This window comes from Typopeltis vanoorti, chromosome 9, assembly GCF_054136105.1.
Source record: "Typopeltis vanoorti isolate ZY-2024b chromosome 9, IOZ_Tvanoo_1.0, whole genome shotgun sequence".
NCBI lineage: Eukaryota > Metazoa > Arthropoda > Arachnida > Uropygi > Thelyphonidae > Typopeltis > Typopeltis vanoorti.
Genome location: NC_143557.1, coordinates 75,483,169 through 75,502,425, shown reverse-complemented (window position 1 = coordinate 75,502,425; position 19,257 = coordinate 75,483,169). Strand labels below are relative to the sequence as shown.

General features: G+C 35.2%; 1 protein-coding gene across 6 annotated transcripts in view; it reads left to right on the top strand.

Moving 5' to 3' along the window:
• The window catches only part of Wdr59 (WD repeat domain 59), a 261,127-nt gene that overhangs the window by 216,896 nt on the left and 24,974 nt on the right, over positions 1-19,257 (top strand). For 2 of the 6 annotated variants that reach the window (XM_090397480.1, XM_090397476.1), the window contains one exon: positions 18,835-18,952. In XM_090397480.1, coding sequence (XP_090253606.1) covers positions 18,835-18,952 — 118 coding nt within the window. Of the gene's footprint in view, positions 1-18,813; positions 18,953-19,257 lie in introns of all 6 variants that reach the window. The other 4 variants (XM_090397478.1, XM_090397475.1, XM_090397477.1 and 1 more) reach the window with 2 other exon arrangements.

Sequence of the window (19,257 nt, the reverse complement as noted above, 5' to 3'; positions counted from 1 at the left end):
CCTTGCTTCCATTTCTGCACAAGGATAGTTCTATCATTGTTACCTACAGATAAAGTCGATCTTTTGGCCTCTTACTTTCCATTAAATTCTGTCTTGGATGATCTTGGTAAATGTTCTATCATTCAAATGCACAACATTCAATTCCCCCCACCCACACACACACCCCTTGAATATTTGCCAGGAGGAGATCAGAATAATCATGTCAAAAACTGTTTAATTAATATCTATCCTCCAGCCTGGAAATAAGCCCATATTCAACTCATTTCAAAGAAGGGTGAGTTAAAGAATTAGATTCAATTCTTTAGCATCGAATTATTGTTCAGTATCTCCCACTTCAGTTCTTTCCAAGTAATGGAGAAAACCATTAACATGCAACTGTACACTACTTTGAAGCCTCTCAATTAATAAACAATTGGCAGTATGGCTTTGACTCTGTTGATGAATAGGATGTCTTCTTGCATATGTCATTCACCCTTAGACAAATGCTGTGGGAAAAGTTGCACAATCTAAAGTGGTTGCTATTGATATTTCTAAGGCATTTGATCAGGTATGAGATGAAAGCTTATTAAGCACGCTACCATCATATATATATATATATATATATATGGTTTGTCTTATGACTTCTGCAACTGTATGATCAGCTTTCTTTCTGGACATGTGTGATGATCGGTAAATCTTTATTCTCATGCTTTGCAACTAATGCTTTTCATCTATTTTCTTCCTCTCCAGTTGACTGCAAATTCAATCCATAATTTTACTCTATACCAGTAGTGGCGAACCTTTTTATGTGCGTGCACCAAAAATTTACAAATCAAGTTGATGACATGCCAGGCAGTTTTTAGTAGGGAAAAAATTAATAGAAAATTATTAATTAATTTATAATATATAATATTTTATAAATTATGTATAATTTTATAAATTTTATTTTATTTATAAAAGGTATTATTTCTGGGAAATTATCATGTTACTCTTCTTAAAAAAACTATTTTTTTACAGCTGTTTTTGCCTGTTTTCGTTTAGGAGTGTCCCTTATTTTAAATACATTGGCTTTTTACTCAAGAATTCTTAGAGTATTATAAGTGTATTTTAAAGGTAAATATATGCAGACTAATAGAGGAAGAAATTTTGCACATACCTTGTTAGGATGTCTTCGTTTTCCATACTTCTGCTGTTAGGCTGTTGAGGGGGGGGGGCAGGAAATGTGTGTGGGGGGGGGAGGTTGAGGCAAGGTGGGAAATTAATTAGAAAACCCAGTTTTTTTAAAAATAATATATATATATATATATATATATATATAAGGGCACTTTTTTTGGGTAGGATTATATGGGAAAACAGGGGTGAGAGAGAGCATTAACGGGTATTAACACTCTCCCCTGTCCCTGATTTCCCATATAACCCTCCCCCCCCCCCCCCAAAAAAAGCGCCTTAAATATAATAATATATATATGTATATATATTATTTAAAAAAAAACGGGGTTTTCTAATTAATCTTCACCTTGCCTCAACACCCCCCCCCCTTTTTTTTTTAACAGCCTAACAGCAGAAGTATGGAGAATGAAGACATCCTAACATCCAAACAAGGTATGTGCAAAATTTCTTCCTCTATTAGTCTGCATATATTTACCTTTAAAATACACTTATAATGCCCTAAGAATTCTTGAGTAAAAAGCCAATGTATTTAAAATAAGGGACACTCCTAAACGAAAACAGGCAATAATAATTATAATATAATTATTATTGCCTGTAATAATTATAAGTAATTATAAATAATTATAATTATTTATAATATTTATTTATATATAAATTTATAATGTTATTCAGTGTAAAATTGATTATCGTATTATGAAATTGATTTTAATGTTAGTTTGAAAAAAAAAAAACTGTAGTGAGAAAAATATTTATGCATTGTAACTCACCACAGAAGTCAACTTGTCGGCAAAATGCTTACCGTATTTACTCGAATTTAACTTGCCCTCGCATATAACTTGCACCCCTGATTTTGCTTTATGAAAAAAGACATCAAAAAGTTTTGCATATTACCTCGCACACGAAAAATGTTTAGACGTGTTCACGTCAAGGCGATAGTAACTCGCTTCCCCTCAGTTAAAAACACGCCCTCCCCAAAGCCATTATACTGCAGATGCAAGAAAATCGAGTAGTTTTATTGTATCCCTGAATAAGGTACAGAAGCTTTCACAGTTTGTGTAATATATTTCTCAACAAATAGTGTGATTCATTAGTTAATGCCATTTTTATTCCAGCTGTCTCTAATTGCACTATTATTGTCCCCTCCCACAGAGACTATGCTGTACAGACTCAAGTCAACAACTGTGTTTCAGTGCAACCATATGTTGCACTGAAACACAGTATCTAACTAAAAACTATTGTCCAATTTTTCAGTTACATGAAATGAGTGTTTGTTTTATTGCATTTGAAATTCTTGATGCCATTATGACAGATCACAAAGACTAGCTTCAAATAAAATTCTACCATGAATTGAAACATGCCATATAATTACGGTGACCATACGTCCATTATTTAAGAGGACAGTCCTTTATTTCACTGCTTTGTCTTTTAGATTTTTTTTTTTTTTCTAAAATGATCATTTTATTCTTTATTTTGTGAATTTAAATGGTAGATTGAATATTAATGCCAACATATTTAAAGATGCAATCATAAATTTTACCAAACCTGCATTGATTATTTAAGTAACTGGGACAGTCGTTTTGTGGAAATAGAAATTTGAATGGATCCTACTATGAGAAGTCCCTCTGTGGGCGAAGATCGAGGAAAGCAACTATTTGATGAAGTTTCATGTATTAAAAGTTATGTCACCAGTGAAAAGATCAAAGAATGGTGATAAAATGACGTAGTAGGGTTGAATCTTTTAAAAACATTTTAAAAATCGTTGAATTTTGTTTGTCTCCCTGGATCTAATGCCCCCACTGAACAAGTATTTTCATTAGTGAAAATATGTGGACCAGTGGGGAAAAAAACAATTAAAAATCAAAACATTGAAAGCATGCATGTATACCAGACGGAACTTTGACATGAATTCAATACAGTTTTATGAATTTTTAAAACACAAACCTGATTTATTAAAAAAAGTTTATTCTTGTGTATAGTATCAAAACTAATTTTTTTAAGTAATAATATGATTGTTTAAAATGCTATAATATATGCTTATATTTTACAATAAAAGTTATAAAGCTTTTTAGTTTTAGTGAAACAAATAAACGCAACCTGTTTTTTTTTTTAAATTTATTTATTATGAAACAATTTCTGATTTGTCCTTTATTTTCTCCAAAAAATATGGTCACTGTACATATGAGAAGTTCCGTCGGAATGATAAATGACACCCTGTCGTGAATGTGTTAAAATTAAGAAATATATAGTGAATGTTGTTATGAATGTTATGGAATTCGGTTGAAGAGAATTAGCATTTCTACTCAACACTTGTCGGTTGCCTTTGTCTTGGGCTCGCACGATCTTTTGTTACTACCACACCAATCATATGCACGTCTTCATAGCTGCCCTCTCGTGTAAAACAAAATTTAACTTGTACGTATTATAATAATTAAAAGAAAATGTAACAATTATAAAACAGGTTGAATAATTTATAATTATATAAAAGGATATCACCTGTAAATCGTTGCTGTGCCAGCAAAATTCTCGGACGTGCCACCTCTGGCACGCATGCCATAGGTTCACCATCTATGCTCTATACTATGTTGTCTTTTCTAATTTAACAAACTACTATATAGATCACTATGGTTGTAGAAGCTGATATTTTAAAATATCAACTATAACCAGAATATTTCAGAATGTCAAGTTATACAACTCTAAATTCTGATCTTCAAACCATGAGGGTTCTAAATAACCTTGTTAATTTCAGTGCTAGTCTGTTCATTTAAAATATATTACAAATGTTACATCATCAGTATAAAAGAAATTGGATTTTTTTCTTTTATTCAATGCATTATTTCTTTTTTTACTTTCGATTTTACTTTACTGTACTTTACTATGCAAATTCAAATTGAATGCTGTTCTTACATTTGGGTTAGCCTGCAAGAGCTCTCCCTAAAAATACTTGACTCAGCACAGAAGTAAGCAGTTAGGTTGATTAATGACTCATTTTTCACCACTTTGTTTCACTCTCACACACACACTGTTTCTACTACTTGCATGAATTTATAAAAACGTGCTAGAGCTCTTAAAACCTTTTCACAATTCATCTCAAAACAAAGAACTTTTTTTTTCATTTATTCTTTCCTTCTGATGTCTTGAAACAGTTTACCATGGTATGTATTTCCTGGAGTACAGTGTAGAGATTCAGATTCAATGTTAACAACTTTCTTCTTCTTTCTCCTTAACTTTCTGCTCATCCATGATACTAATGTAGGTTTCAACATCTGCTCATATGTGGGGTTGCCATTATATATATATATATATATATATATATATATCAGATTTTTATTCTACAACAATCAGCATGAGATGCAAGATAAAAGTTGACCTTTTGGCATAATTTTTTTGCAGTTTGTCCAGTATATCACCAATTTTATAATATAAAAACTCTAATGAAAAGATGTATAAATGAATTTGTACTGTCGTCTGACCCTTACCTCTCCTTGGTGCTAGTGTTGTAGGGGTTGTTAAACCTATGGATGAGATTGCTATTAACAGAAATCATTTTTGTGGATAAAATAATATATAGGTGTTATAGACTTGATGTGTTTGCTGTTACAAAACTCACAGCACTTTCGTGCATTTTTCTTTTAAATCTACAAAATAAAAAAAATAAAAAAATCCAACATGTTCTAATGCTGTTTTATTTCCTAACTAGAGAAAGTGGTACTTATTTAACTATACTTTTGGAAATTGGTCTTAAAAGTTCTCGGCCTAACAATGAAAAAACGAACTTATAATTTCAAAATTATTTTAAATTTTTCAACATAACCCCCTTAAGACTAATACATTTATTCCAGCGATGCTCCAGCACCATTATCCTGTCCCTATAGTGGTTCTCAGTAAGATCTGCAAAATACCCCTATACAACTGCAGTCACCTCTTGATTCGAAGAAAAATGCTGACCAGCGAGGAAGAGTTTTAGTTTTGGAAAGAGATAGAAGTCAGAGGGAGCCAAATCTGGGGAATAGGGTGGATGTTCCAACAATTCATAGTGCAGATCCCTTAATTTTCCCATTGCCAAAACACTTCTTTTTTTGCCAAAAAAAGACTATTTTTTCCTTCTGCAAACCGGGTCTTTTCTCCCGAATTTTTTTGTCTAGTCTGGTTAAAAGATCGGAATAATATTCCCCGGTTATTGTTTTACCCTTTTCAAGATAACTAATAAACAAAATGCCTTTATCATCCCAAAACACTGATGCCATGACTTTTCCTGCTGATGGAACCAACTTTGTCTTCTTGGCACTGAACAACCGGCTTCTGTCCACTGTTTGGATTCTGGTGTGTAATGGTGAATTCAAGTCTCATCCATAGTAATAAATTGACACATAAAATCAGTTTTATTCTTGTAAAACGCTCCAAGCACTGTTCAGAGATTTTCATGTGATTGTGTTTTTGATCTGCTGTGAGCAAGCGCATCACCCATCTTGCACAAAGTCTTTCATGTGCAATTCTTCATGCAAAATATATCCTACACATTCTTTTGAAATGTCTATAGTCGCAGCAATTTCACTCATTTTGACTCGCCAGTCATCCAATACCATAGCGTGCACTTGACCAATGATTTCTGGTGTTGTTACACTTTTTAGACGTCCTTCACGTGGATCATCTTCAAGGCTGGTATGGCCACGTTTAAACTTGGCAGCCTATTTCTTAATTGTCAAAATGGGCTGCCGAGATGCAGAGAATTAAGAAATGCTGAAACATTTCTTAATTTCTCAATTAAGAAATGTTAAATATAAAATTGCATTTTTATATATGAGAAGAGTGCCCATAAACTTTTATGAACTTCGAATGAATTTCTTTTGCCGTTAAATCATCTTTTACAAAGAATTTTTTAACCCCACGATACTCAATTTTATCCATTTTAAGGGATACAGACAACACTTTTGCTTCAGATAGCTGTACAAAACAAACTACTTGATAGAATGACTTGCAATTTCACACATGGCTGCATATGACAGATGTACCAACTTAGGAAAAAATCTCTTGTCAATAGTGTTGCCATCTATGGTCAAGGCTGAGAACTTTTTAAATCACCCTCGTAGATGACTGGTTTTCTCCTTTTACTGCCATGGCACATGGGAGCATTTCTACCAGCATACTAGATCACAAGGTGGTGAGAATATTGCAGACAACTTTTTTTGTCTGTCTATCATTTGTTCTACATGTATGTTTTTTAAGTCGTGGGTTAAAAAATCTGAGTTTCTTCTGGAATGAAAATCCTCTTTCTACCAAGTTTATTGACATGTAAAATGAAGATGCACTATTTTTATATATAATAGCAATTTTATATTAAAAAAAAAAATTCATTGTAAATTGGAAAAGCAAACCTATTTTGATAATGGAGCTGCTGCTTCTATCCAACCTAGCCATAAAATAAGATTTAAATTAAATGAGATTCATTATATTAAAGAAGAATTATTAATTTGACATATCTCTATTTGTATTTTTTGAAGGTAAGGATGACCGTATTTGGTACAGGACTTGAGCTGAGATGGTGTATAATTTGGAGAAGTGTTGAAGATGAAGAACAAAAAAAAAAAAAATATATTACTTGAAACCTCCAAGGAGTCCAAAGACTCATCAGTGGAGGGTACCCACTCTAAGACTCTCCATCTCCACCACTCGATCCACCAGCTACAGTGAACCATATCATCTACACCAACGGCATCTACTGCCTACCACCACACCACTAATATTTCCACATACAATCACAAACATCCATGCCCATGGCAGGATTTGAACCGACAGCCTTTTGGCTGGAGAGCAGATACACTAACCACTTGGCCAACCAGGCTGGCAATTAAGCAAACCACAGATTAAAATTGTAAAGAACTGAAAATTAAGAATGAAAAGGAACAAAAATCTGTTATATACATGGCAAGCAAGCAACATGAATGTATATAAGAAATTTAGTTTCTTATTTTAAAATATTCTAGGGAAAGGGGTATTCAAATAGCAAAGAAACAATGTATTAACACTTTGGATTTATCTGAAAAATTTCATGAAGTTCCTAATATTTGATTATAAACTGGACAAAGCAAAACTATTTTAGTAATGGAGCTGCCCCTCTAATCAACCTAGGCTAAAAATAAAATTAGTTTTATTCATGTTTTTCAACTATTTGATAAATATTTGTACATCAGTTATTAGACCAAAGAAACAATGGAGAGACTGCCTGCATTGAAGTATTGGAAAAGCCTAAAGCAAGAAGACATCAGTTATTGGTTCTTCATCTTCAAAACTTTTCCAAATTATATACCATCTCAGCTCAATCAAATCCTGTACCAAGTACTATATCGTCCTTATCTTCGAAAAATGCACACACAGGTATGCCAAATTAATAATCCTTTCTTAATATAATAAAGCTCATTTAATCTGAATGTTATTTTAGCTTATATTGGATAGACTTGTAACTCCATTACCAAAATAACTTTGCTTTTTTTTCAATTTACATTAAATATTAGGAGCTTCATGAAATTTTTCAGATAAATCCATAGTGTTAAATTAATTTCATTTATATCTAAATATTGAAATTTAATTTTTTAAATATTTAAATTTCATATTTTTATAATTTTTGTGTGAAAATTAAACTTAGCTTTCCAGTTTTATATACACGCTGTAGATTACACTGGCCAACAACAACAACAAAATTTTTCTGCTGATTATGATCTGACACTTGTTTTTTACTAATTTGGGTGCACTGATTTCAAATATCAAACCCATTTTTTCTATCACATCAGGTTTTTCCTCTATGGCATTTTCTTTTTGCTAATTTGTAAGTTTTTAATGGTTTTAAGGAGACAGTACTATTTAGAGGATCAAAAAAAATCGATTTTTTAATATTATTTTCTGAAAGTATGTACTTTTAAAAATCTGTTCCTAACTTTTTATCAAGAAATTCGAAAAATTCCCGAAGATATAGCCTATTATTCAAAGCAGTGCACAGATCAGAATTGGAGTGCTCACCGCTCTCGCTTGTTAGTAAACGAATAAATGCGTAAGAACCTGCAATGACATGTACTGGCGCTTTGAATGCGAGAGAGGCCGATAACTAAATGTATTAGGTGATGAAAAGTAGGTGATGACAACTGCCTAAAACAAATGAATGCTATGTGCGTCATAGCGGACAAAGAACGATCGAAATCAGTCAATCGTTAATCGATCGTGAAATTGATCATGATCGTCAGTGTATCTAATTAACGGCCTCTCTCGCATTCAAAGCGCCAGTACGTGCTGTTGCAAGTTCTTACGCATTTATTTGTTTACTAACAAGAGAGAGCAGTGAGCGCTCCGATTCTGATCTGCGCACCGCTTTGAATAATAGGCTATATCTTCGGGAATTTTTCGAATTTCTTGATAAAAAGTTAGGAACAGATTTTTAAAAGTACATACTTTCAGAAAATAATATTAAAAAATCGATTTTGTTTGATCCTCTAAATAGTACTGTCTCCTTAAAACCATTAAAAACTTACAAATTAGCAAAAAGAAAATGCCATAGAGGAAAAACCTGATGTGATAGAAAAAATGGGTTTGATATTTGAAATCACTGCATTAAATTAATGTAATTTGTAGTGCATTTAAATTCACAAGAAAGGCATTGAGAACTAGTGATTTTATAGCAATTTTTCTCTAAAAATGTAAATTGTTTTTTGGCTGAATTTTATATAAAAATTTAGAATACTGAGGACCTGGAATATTAAAAAAAAATACTCTTTACTTAAAATGTATATAACAAAGTATTTTCATTATGGCAGCATAATCAACATTAACATTCAAGTGATCCAGTTATTTACTTTGGGAAATTAATAGCATCACTAGAATATTTTCTTAATGAAGAATCTAGCTGGTCATTTTTCAACAAATATTAATGATAAAAACATTTTAAAAAGTCTAAAAATAAGTGACATACCAGAAAACACATTGTAGATTCCTGAGTGAAGTGAAACATTGTTTATTTTTACCTGTAATTGATGAACTCAATTAAATATATGACTGTTTTATGCTATTACTTTTCAAAGTATTTTACTTTAATTTCAAGCGGTTTTTTTTTCCCCCACTGTTGAAATTTTAACCCACTGTTTGTCTAATGTTGAGTCTTAAATACCAAGTTAAAAAATGTTTAGTGGAATCTATCACAGATATTTTCAGATATGATTATTAACTATGCTAAATTTGTTTGATAATTATTTTGGAGAATTTCATTACATTACATTAAGCAGCAAAATGACTAAATTCTCAATGAAAAACTTTTCAGATAGAGATCAAATATTATACCCAAAGTACATCAGTTTGTTTAATTTTTCCCACTAAGTTAAGCTCAGTTGTCTGTCACAGGCTTGGCTTCTTAGAAACATAATTAATACTATGATAATATGATCCTATTTGTAAAGTCTGGATGTCTGTTAATTGGGTATTCTTCTGGCTGGTTGATTTCTCTTGCAGGATGAAACATCTAAGTTTCTGTGTATATATATGTATGTATATATATATATATTTTTTTTTTTCAGAATTCATTTTTACTCGGTTGGAATATTATTCAAAAAACTTTAATGACTGTTACCAAAAGATAAAAAGATGACATGGTATATTTAAAAAGCTACTAGTAGTTAACAAGTTTCATTGAATAGATCAACATCTTCAGGTATCACAATCAAAGAAATATATAAAGAATCATAGAGACTTAAAATTGTAATAACAGAACAAGTACAAAAAAGACAGTAGCGTGTTTGAAAACAAAAAGCGAGCTTGAGTTCCAAACAAACGTATACTATGTGCTGTCGCGAGTGCACCAATACTGAACAGAGGCAACGTGTGCATCAGAGAGATTGAAACTTAGGCTGTTGTTGATATGAGAAGAATTTAAAGAAATTTCTCTAGATTCGACAATCTTTCTTTCGAGCTCATCATAGCACACATGGATGTTAGAAGTTTGAGTCCAGTTCACAATGTGTTGGTGGTCTTCGTCTGAGTTAACTGAAAAGAGAATGTGGCTAGAGAGAGTGCTGGCTCTAGTTCTGTTATAGGAGATATCTCTATGGTGTTCTTCCAAACGTAGAAGGATGGATTTAGCAGTCTGGTCATAGTATGGCTTTCCACAATCACATAAAATCTTGTACACTCCAGGAAACTGAGTTGGAAGATGTTTCTCTTTAGGTTTACTAAGTATTGAACGAAGTTTTGGGAGCGTAGTGAAGCAAGTTCTGAAGTTAAACTTCTTGAGAATTTTTGCCAGTTTTGGTGAAAGAGAGCTGATGCAAGGCAAAGAGATGAAGGCTCTGGGAGAAGAGGGATCTTCAGAAGTAGTTGAGTGACTGGGGGAAAGAAATTTGTCAATTTTCTTAGGAGAGAAACCATTATTAATAAAAGTTTTTTTAAGAAAAAGGAGTTCATTTTCAATTTCTGTTTCTTCTGTAAGTAAAGATTTGGCTCGGTGAGCTAAGGTGGAAATAATACCAAATTTTTGTGGGGGATAGTGATGGGATGAAGCATAAAGGTATCTATCAGTATGAGTAGGCTTTCTAAAAATTAAGATTTTAATACTCTCAGCACATCTGGTAAGTTTCAGGTCTAGAAAGGGGAGGCAGTCATCGGATTCCAGTTCAAAGGTAAAAGATTTTTTCATGACGCTTGTTTAGGTGGTCTAAAAATAAATTGAGATGGTTGACACCATCTTCCCAGATGAGGAAAATATCATCAATATAGCGATACCAGAATTGGTTTAAGGGGAAGGAGTTAATAGCTTTTTCTTCAAAATCCTTGAGAAATATATCTGCACGAATCGGAGAGAGCGGGCTGCCCATGGTCAGACCTGAGTTTTGTAAGTAGATCTTATTGTCTTATTTGAAGTATCCAGACTTTATGCAATGGGAGAGTAGAGCAAAGAGTTTTTTTGATAATTTGTTCTCGAGAAGATCAAGGACTTCTTGAGCAGGTACATTTGTAAAGAGAGAAACAACATTGAAACTGGTCATTAAATCTGTTTTTTTAAGTTTGATATCCTTGATTTTAGAAACAAAATCTGTAGAGTTTTTAATATGTGAAGAGGAAATTCCAGAAAGATTTCTTAGAAAACTCGCAAGATATTTGGAGAGGTTATAGGTAGGAGAGTGTATGCCGTCAACTATAGGTCTGAGTGGGCAGTTTGTTTTGTGAATCTTGGGGAGACCATACAGTCGAGGGATAAAGGGATGAAGTGACTTAAGAGAAAGACGAATGTTTCTTTGTAACTCCAAGGTGGTTTTTAATAAATTATTAGTTCTATTGTGTAGTTCAATCGTATGGTCAATATTAATTCATTCGTCTTTCTCTTAGGTCACTATGACCTAAGAGAAAGATATTTAGCAGTCTGGCCATACTATGACCAGACTGCTAAATCCATCCTTCTATGTTTGGAAGAACACCATAGAGATATCTCCTATAACAGGACTAGAGCCAGTGCTCTCTCTAGCCATGTTCTCTTTTCAGTTAACTCAGACGAAGGCTGCCAACACATTGTGAACTGGACTCAAACTTCTAACATCCATGTGCTATGATGAGCTCGAAAGAAAGATTGTCGAATCTAGAGAAATTTCTTTAGATTCTTCTCATATCAACAACAGCCTAAGTTTCAATCTCTCTGATGCACAAGTTGCCTCTGTTCAGTATTGGTGCACTCGCGACAGCACGTAGTATACGTTTAATATTATTATTATTGTTCCGGGCAACTCCAAGGAGTTGACAGACTCATCGAGGGAGGCCCTAACATCATGTAAAGAACAACTATTCTACATTGACACAGTATCTATCATACCTTGCCTTGAACTCATTCATGGTCGTAGCACCCACAACAGACTCTGGAAGCTTATTCCACTCATTCACCACTCTCCAAGTAAAAAACCTAGCTCTAACTCCCTTGTCAACCACGCTCTTGCCCAGCTTCCATGCATGGCCCCTAGTCCTTCCACCACCAGTCATATTTTCAAAAATATCTTCTGGGTCAATCTTATAGAAACCCTTCAATAATTTGAATGTCTCAATCATATCACCCCTCCTTCGCCTATCGTCCAATCTCTGCAACCCACAAATCTTAAACCTATTCTCATAAGGTTCATTCCGCAGACCTTCTATCATCTTGGTCACTCGTCTCTGGATCCTCTCCACTTCCTCCCCATCACGAAGAAACCCTGGTGCCCATAACTGGGCACAGTAGTCCAGATCGGTTCTTATCAAGGCTTGATACAGAGGAACAACTTGTTTGTCTCTGCATGTTAAAGTATTTTTCAGAAGCCAAGTGATTTGATGAGCTGATTTAGCCACTTTTGCAATGTGCCCCCTAAACTTCAATTCCCTATCCACCAACACTCCCAAATCCCTGGTCTCATCAATCTCCTGGAGTACAGTTCCACCAATGCGATATACTGCTGCTATTCTTTTCACCCCAAAGTGCATAACCTTACACTTTGCCACATTAAATTGACATCCATTTTTCCTAGCCCAGTCATCTAAACTATCCAAATCATCCTGTAAATTTTGACATCCTGTACACTCACAATTGCTCTACCCAACTTTGCATCATCAACAAGTGAACACTTCCTCTCAAATCCTTTCCTATATCATTGATGAACAAATTGAAAAGCAGTGGTCCAAGAACAGAGCCCTGCGGCACACCACTAGTCACAAGCCGTCTTTTAGACTCCACTCTTGCATAAACCACTCTGGTATCTCTCCTTCAACCACCTTCCTATCCATCTCACCAACCCTATATCTATCCCCATCTGCTCCAGTTTACTGATTAGGGTTCCATGTGGTATCCTGTCAAAGGCCTTGGCAAGGTCCAGTAGTATCACTGTAAACCCATTACCCCTATCCAGTTCAGCCGTCACTGTGTTATAAAACGTCAGCAAGTTACTGAGGCATGATCTACCCTTCACAAAACCATGTTGTCCCCCATACAATATCCCATTTTCATCTATCCAATCCTGTATTCTTTTCTTGACTAATTTCTCTAAGACCTTGACAATGATTCCTGATATGCTAATTGGTCGGTAATTTACAACAGCAGTCCTGGAACCACCTTTATGCAGTGGAACTATTTTCCCCTCTTTCCACCCGCTCGGGACTAACCCAGACCCGAGACTCAAATTAAACAAAATGGTCAAGGGTACTGACAATTCTTTAGCTGCTTCTCGTATGACACGAGCTGGTATACCATCCGATCCCACGGATGTATTGACATTGAGGTTATGCAATAGACTACTCACCTCCACTTCATTCACCACAATTCCCGTATAATCTACTGGTTTATTTGTTTCTGCAATGTCACCACCTGTATTATATATACTTGCAAAGTGCTCACTCAGTAACTCAACTATATCAACTGATTCAGTTGCCTCCCTACCATCGGCATTCTTTAAAATCATTCTGGCATGTACATTTTTCCTTTTACTTGCTACATATCGAAAAAACTGTTTAGGATTCTCTTTAGCCTGCATGGCCAATGTTCTTTCGTAATCCTTTTTTGCTTTTCTTATCACATTCGTTACCCTTCTGGCCTGCGCTTTATACCGTTCATGTGCCTGCCGGTCACCTTTCTCCTTAAATTCCCTCCATAGTTGTTTCTTTTTTTGCAGCTCAAGCTTAATGGTGTTATTCATCCATTTAACCTTTACTTGATTTATTATTTGGACTCTAGGTATACAGTCAGCCATTGCTTCATGCAAACACTTAACTGCCTCCCATGCACTATCAACTTCTAGTCCTTGCATTTGTACATGCCATGGCACTGAACCAATCAAACTCCTAAGCTTGTCATACTTTCCAGCCCGATAATTCCACATGTACCCTGTCTTAATTGAAAATTCCACACCTTTAGCCACCTCTCAAGTCAAGACCCTACGATCACTCTCACCAATTGGTGGCAATGTGGTCATATTTTTTACAGCCAAATTCTCAGATGTAATTACTAGGTCAAGCACTCTCTGACCCCTAGTATTTTCCATTACATGCTGTTGCAAATAGTTATCCCTTAATAACCGCATAAAATCCAATTCCTTCCTCCCGTGTGTCCTCTCCTCGCTCCAATCAATGCGACCATAGTTGAAATCTCCCATAATAATTACCCTCCTTCCACTCGTTTCTTCTATTTGCTTGTGCATACTGTCACCACCATCTTTTCCATCACCTGGTCTATAGCAGCACCTGATTGTATATTTAGTTCTGCTAGCCACAATCTCACACCAAATGGCCTCAAATGTGCTCTTTTCTCTATCCTGCAATTCAAATTCTATCCTCCTTGGCTGTAGCTCATCAGCTATCATCAACAATTCTCCTCCCCCTATTTTATTCTCCCTGTCATTTCTGAACACTATACCCATCACATTCAATCCCACTAGCTATATCATCTACAGTCAGCCATGTTTCACTAATACCAATAACCTGTGGTCTGGAAGTGCCAACCATGGCCAAAAACTCTTCCTTTTTGTTCCTAATACTCCTAGCATTAGTGTACATGAATTTAAGATCCCCATTAGCCCCAACCCTACCTTGATGCCTTATTAACTATCCCACTCTGATTTGTTGTCCCTATTCGCTCGGTCATATTATATTCATTCATACATTCAATTGCCTCCCTAAGGTGGCAGTTGAATGTATGAATGAAAGTGTTGCTGTATATCTACCCCCCCTTAATAAATCTAGTTTCCCTGAATTTGCACATCCATTACATTCAGCAACACTTTCTCAAGTCTCCTTACACCGTAACCATTCAAATGCAAGCCATCCATCTTATATAGATCCTTTCGCCCATCGAACTCACTCCACACATCCACAAATTCCACACCACTCGTCATACATACCCCATGCATAAAGTCATTTGCAATTATGGCCCTCCTTTTAAACATTTCACTCTCATACCATGGCAAAAGACTAATCATTCTAACTCTCTCACTCTTTTCTTTTGCTACCTCAAACAATTCATTCAGGTCTTCTATCATTTCCATTTTATCTCCTTTCAAATCATTCGTCCCTGCCACAACTATCATTTCTTTCACCCTTTCTGTTTGCTCTCTAATAGACTCACGTCCTTTATGGTCGCACCAGGTTGGTACAATTTTGTCAAATCCTCTACTAACACACCTTGTACTAATGAGTCTCCATACAGCACTCTATCCTTCATTTTGTTCATGTTCACACTCATATGCATATTTTTCCTGTCATACTTTTTATTATTGGTTGGTTCATTCAGTCGACTTTTGCTCATATGCTCTAGCTGCTATTTTGCCCTTTGTATTGCACCATTCAACAACGCGATCTCACTCGTTGCATCTATCTCATCTTTTTTATTCTCTGTGAAACCATTAATACTATCATTCACACTCTCACAATTCTCTGGTACAACCTCGCCGTTTCTTGTCATATCCCTATTTTCTTCAGAATGAAGAAAATAGGGATGTGATGTGATAGAAATGTAATGAAATGTTTGTTTGGAACTCAAGCTCGCTTTTTGTTTTCAAATACGCTACTGTCTTTTTTGTACTTGTTCTGTTATTACAATTTTAAGTCTCTGTAAATCTTTATATATTCTTTGATTGTGATACCTGAAGATGTTGATCTATTCAACGAAACTTGTTAACTAGTAGTATCTTTTTAAATATACCATGTCATCTTTTTATCTCTCGGTAACAGTCATTAAAGTTTTTTGAAGAATATATATATATATATATACATATGTACTCACACACACATACATACACTGCTTGGAAAGAAGCAAATGGACCCCATAGTATGAGAAACAAATAACCATGGCATCCACCTTAATAAGATGTAGGACCTCCTTTCACTGTGATGACTACAGCAATCTGGGGCATACTTTCCACAAGTGTATGATAGCAATCAATGGAAATTTTGGACAATTCTTCCTGTAGGCATGTATATAATGAGGTCTTGGACTGCTGTGGGGAAGACATCCCTTGAACTCACCCGACACTCTGGTTCATCAAACAGATGTTCAATAGGGCTCTGTGGAGGCCAGTCTAGTGTTGTGACATTCATGTCCACAAACACCATTTACAGCAGCAAGCAGTCTTATGATGCAGCATTGTTTTGCTGAAAGAGACAATAGTCAGTTCCACAGAAATGCTACAATGTTGGAATTATTGCATTGTCCAGAATGTTCAGATATCTATGAGAGTTCAGTGTTCATGGTACCTCAAACAGAGATCCAAGACCAAAACAGGAAAAAAGGACCATACCATCCCGCTGCCATCTCCAAATTTCATAGTTTGGGTTATGCACTCTGGTAAGAGACATTCACCGGGCATCTGCCACACCTATACCAGTCCATCTACTTGGTAGAGAGTGTAGTGGGATTTGTTGCTCAATAACACAGCTTTTCAAACTTCCACATCCCACTGTACACACTCTTTGCACCACTGAAGATGACACTGTATGTTGATTTGTGTAACATGGGGCTTGCATATTGTGGTCCTACCATGAAAACCCAATGTTTTTGTGCAGATCTTGTTTCAGTTGATTCCTAGAACTCTGCATTCAACATGATGACAGACAAATGGTGGTTTTTACATTGTAGTACCCTATGGTCACATTAGATGAGTGTGATGAGTTGTCCACTGCAGGGTAGCACTTGCAGTTTGACTTCCTGCACTTCCATCGTAGTATGGTATTACTGATTGTTGACCTAGGATGGTTCAATTTGTTCTGAACAGATAGGTCTGCAACATGGCATCCTATCACAATGCTTCTTTCAAACTCAGTCAGTTCCCTTCTCGCAGCCATTTCACCCAGACACAGTTGCACTGACTTGGGAGCCTCATATTCCTGTAATTTATACTGGTTACAACCATGTGACTTGTTACATGGACCAATGCACCTAGCCCATGGGAGTTTCCATCGACTTCTTTCCAAGCTCTGTGTGTGTCTTAAAATTAAGACTAAATTTTTAATTTTTCAAAGGGTTTTATAGCTTTAATTGTTTTTTTATGTGCATCCCACTCACAGAAGCTTGTATATTAGTATGTGGTGGACCCAGGAAGTTAGATAATCCAGAACTGTGTTTAGAGCATAAACATAGAAAACTTTTGAGGCACTTCAGACTTTCAATAAACATCCATGCTTTGATTGGTATTTCAACCACAGCATGGAGATACAATAAAGCAATATGTTTAGTGAGAATTACTTCTTAGATGTGTTCAGCCTTTACCGAGATCACATTAATAGGAAGATAGACTTTTGAAGATAGTGAGCTAAGGTGACAGCTAAAGTCATTTTTCTGTATTACCAAAAGTGAAATGGCATTTAGCATATTTTCATTATTATTTAGATTTCAGCTAATTGCAGAAAGTGAAACATGAGGTAGCAAGTTGATTCTCACTATGTTCCTTAGGGAAGAATCAGTTTCTGGTTTTTATTATTATTATTATACAGGCACCTCCATGGAGTCCAGAGACTCATCACATGAGACCCAATCTATCATACCTTTCCTTGAACTCATTAACAGATAAAGCACTCATAACTGACTCTGGCAACCCATTCCACTCATTCACAATTCTCGAAGCAAAAAATCTAGTCCCCACAGCCCTACTAATCACACCTCTATTGAACTTCCAGGGATGACCCTTTGTTTTGGTCCCTCTAGCCAAGTGCTGAAAAATTTCCCCTACATCTATCCTATAAAACCCTTTAAGCAACTTAAATGTCTCAGTCATATCCCCTCGTTTTCTCCTATCAGCCAACTTCTGCAATCCACACACCTTCAGTCTATCCTCATAGGGAACATTCCACAAGCCTCTCATCTTAGTCACTCACCTCTGAACCCTCTCATCTGCTTCCTCAACCCCAAGAAACCTAGGGGGACCAGACTTGAGCACAATAATCCAGATGTGGGCATATCAAGGCCTTATAAAGAGGAATATGTCCTCTAAACTTTAACTCTGTCTACCACCACTCCTAAATCTCTGGCTTCATCTATTTCCTGGACTACATTGCCATCAATGTGATACATGGCTTGTAATCTATTTATCCCAAAATGCATAACTTTACATTTCTTGACATTAAACTGATACCCATTATCTTTTGCCCATACTGACAGCCTATTTAAATTGTCCTGCAAGCTCTCCACATCACCTTGATTAATTATTATTCTACCTTATTTAGCATCATTAGCAAACAACTGAATTCAGGTTTGCCAACCATGCAACAGTTTGGGTCAGTAAGACTGAAGTTTGAATAACTGAGGTTTGGATAATTTATCTTTTACTTTTCCATTTTTTTGTGGTTTGGGCTAAGTCAGCTATAAGATTTGATTTGGCTTATTATGCAGTAAGTTAACCACACTCCTATATACAGTTCCCTGTGGATGACATCTAATTATATCATCCAAATTACATGTTCTAAGACTTCATTTGCCTGTCAGAGAATACATCATTTTCCTGAACAAAAACCCACAGTTTTTCATCCAAGAATAGCCAACTCAACTTCACTTGAAAAGGACTAGAATATTCTTCACATCTCCTTGGCAACATTTGAACCGAGGTCTTCCTATCTGGATGTACACTGTTTACTTAGTTTAAATATTAAATTGTATTTTTTACTAAGACCCAGTTATTCTGATTGTTTTGTTTTTAGGATTTTCCTTTATAACAGTAGGTGGTTTAAAGAGAAATCGCTCCAACAGTTGGTCAGATTCAATAGAGGAATATAGACTGTTTGAAAACCTTATGGATTCACATGATATTGAAAGGGAAAAACATGATACTAATTGCAGGTAAGTGATAACCATAATGATTTTGGAGAAAATGTTTGAGCAGTTTATAGATAGATAGGGTTAAGTAATCTGGAAACCTTGTTTACACCAAACACAGAATATGCTGTTAAATTCACTAATACCAATTTTAGAACTTACAGATTTGTAAAATGATATTTGATATGATAGGTAATCTAATGAGTGCATTTTTGAGAAATCAGAAATAATTCCATTTGACAGACTGAATTCAGTTTTTTAATTTTCTTTTAAATTTTGATTCATAATGAATCTTCACAGAAACTGCTTAAATTCTTTAATCCAAATGT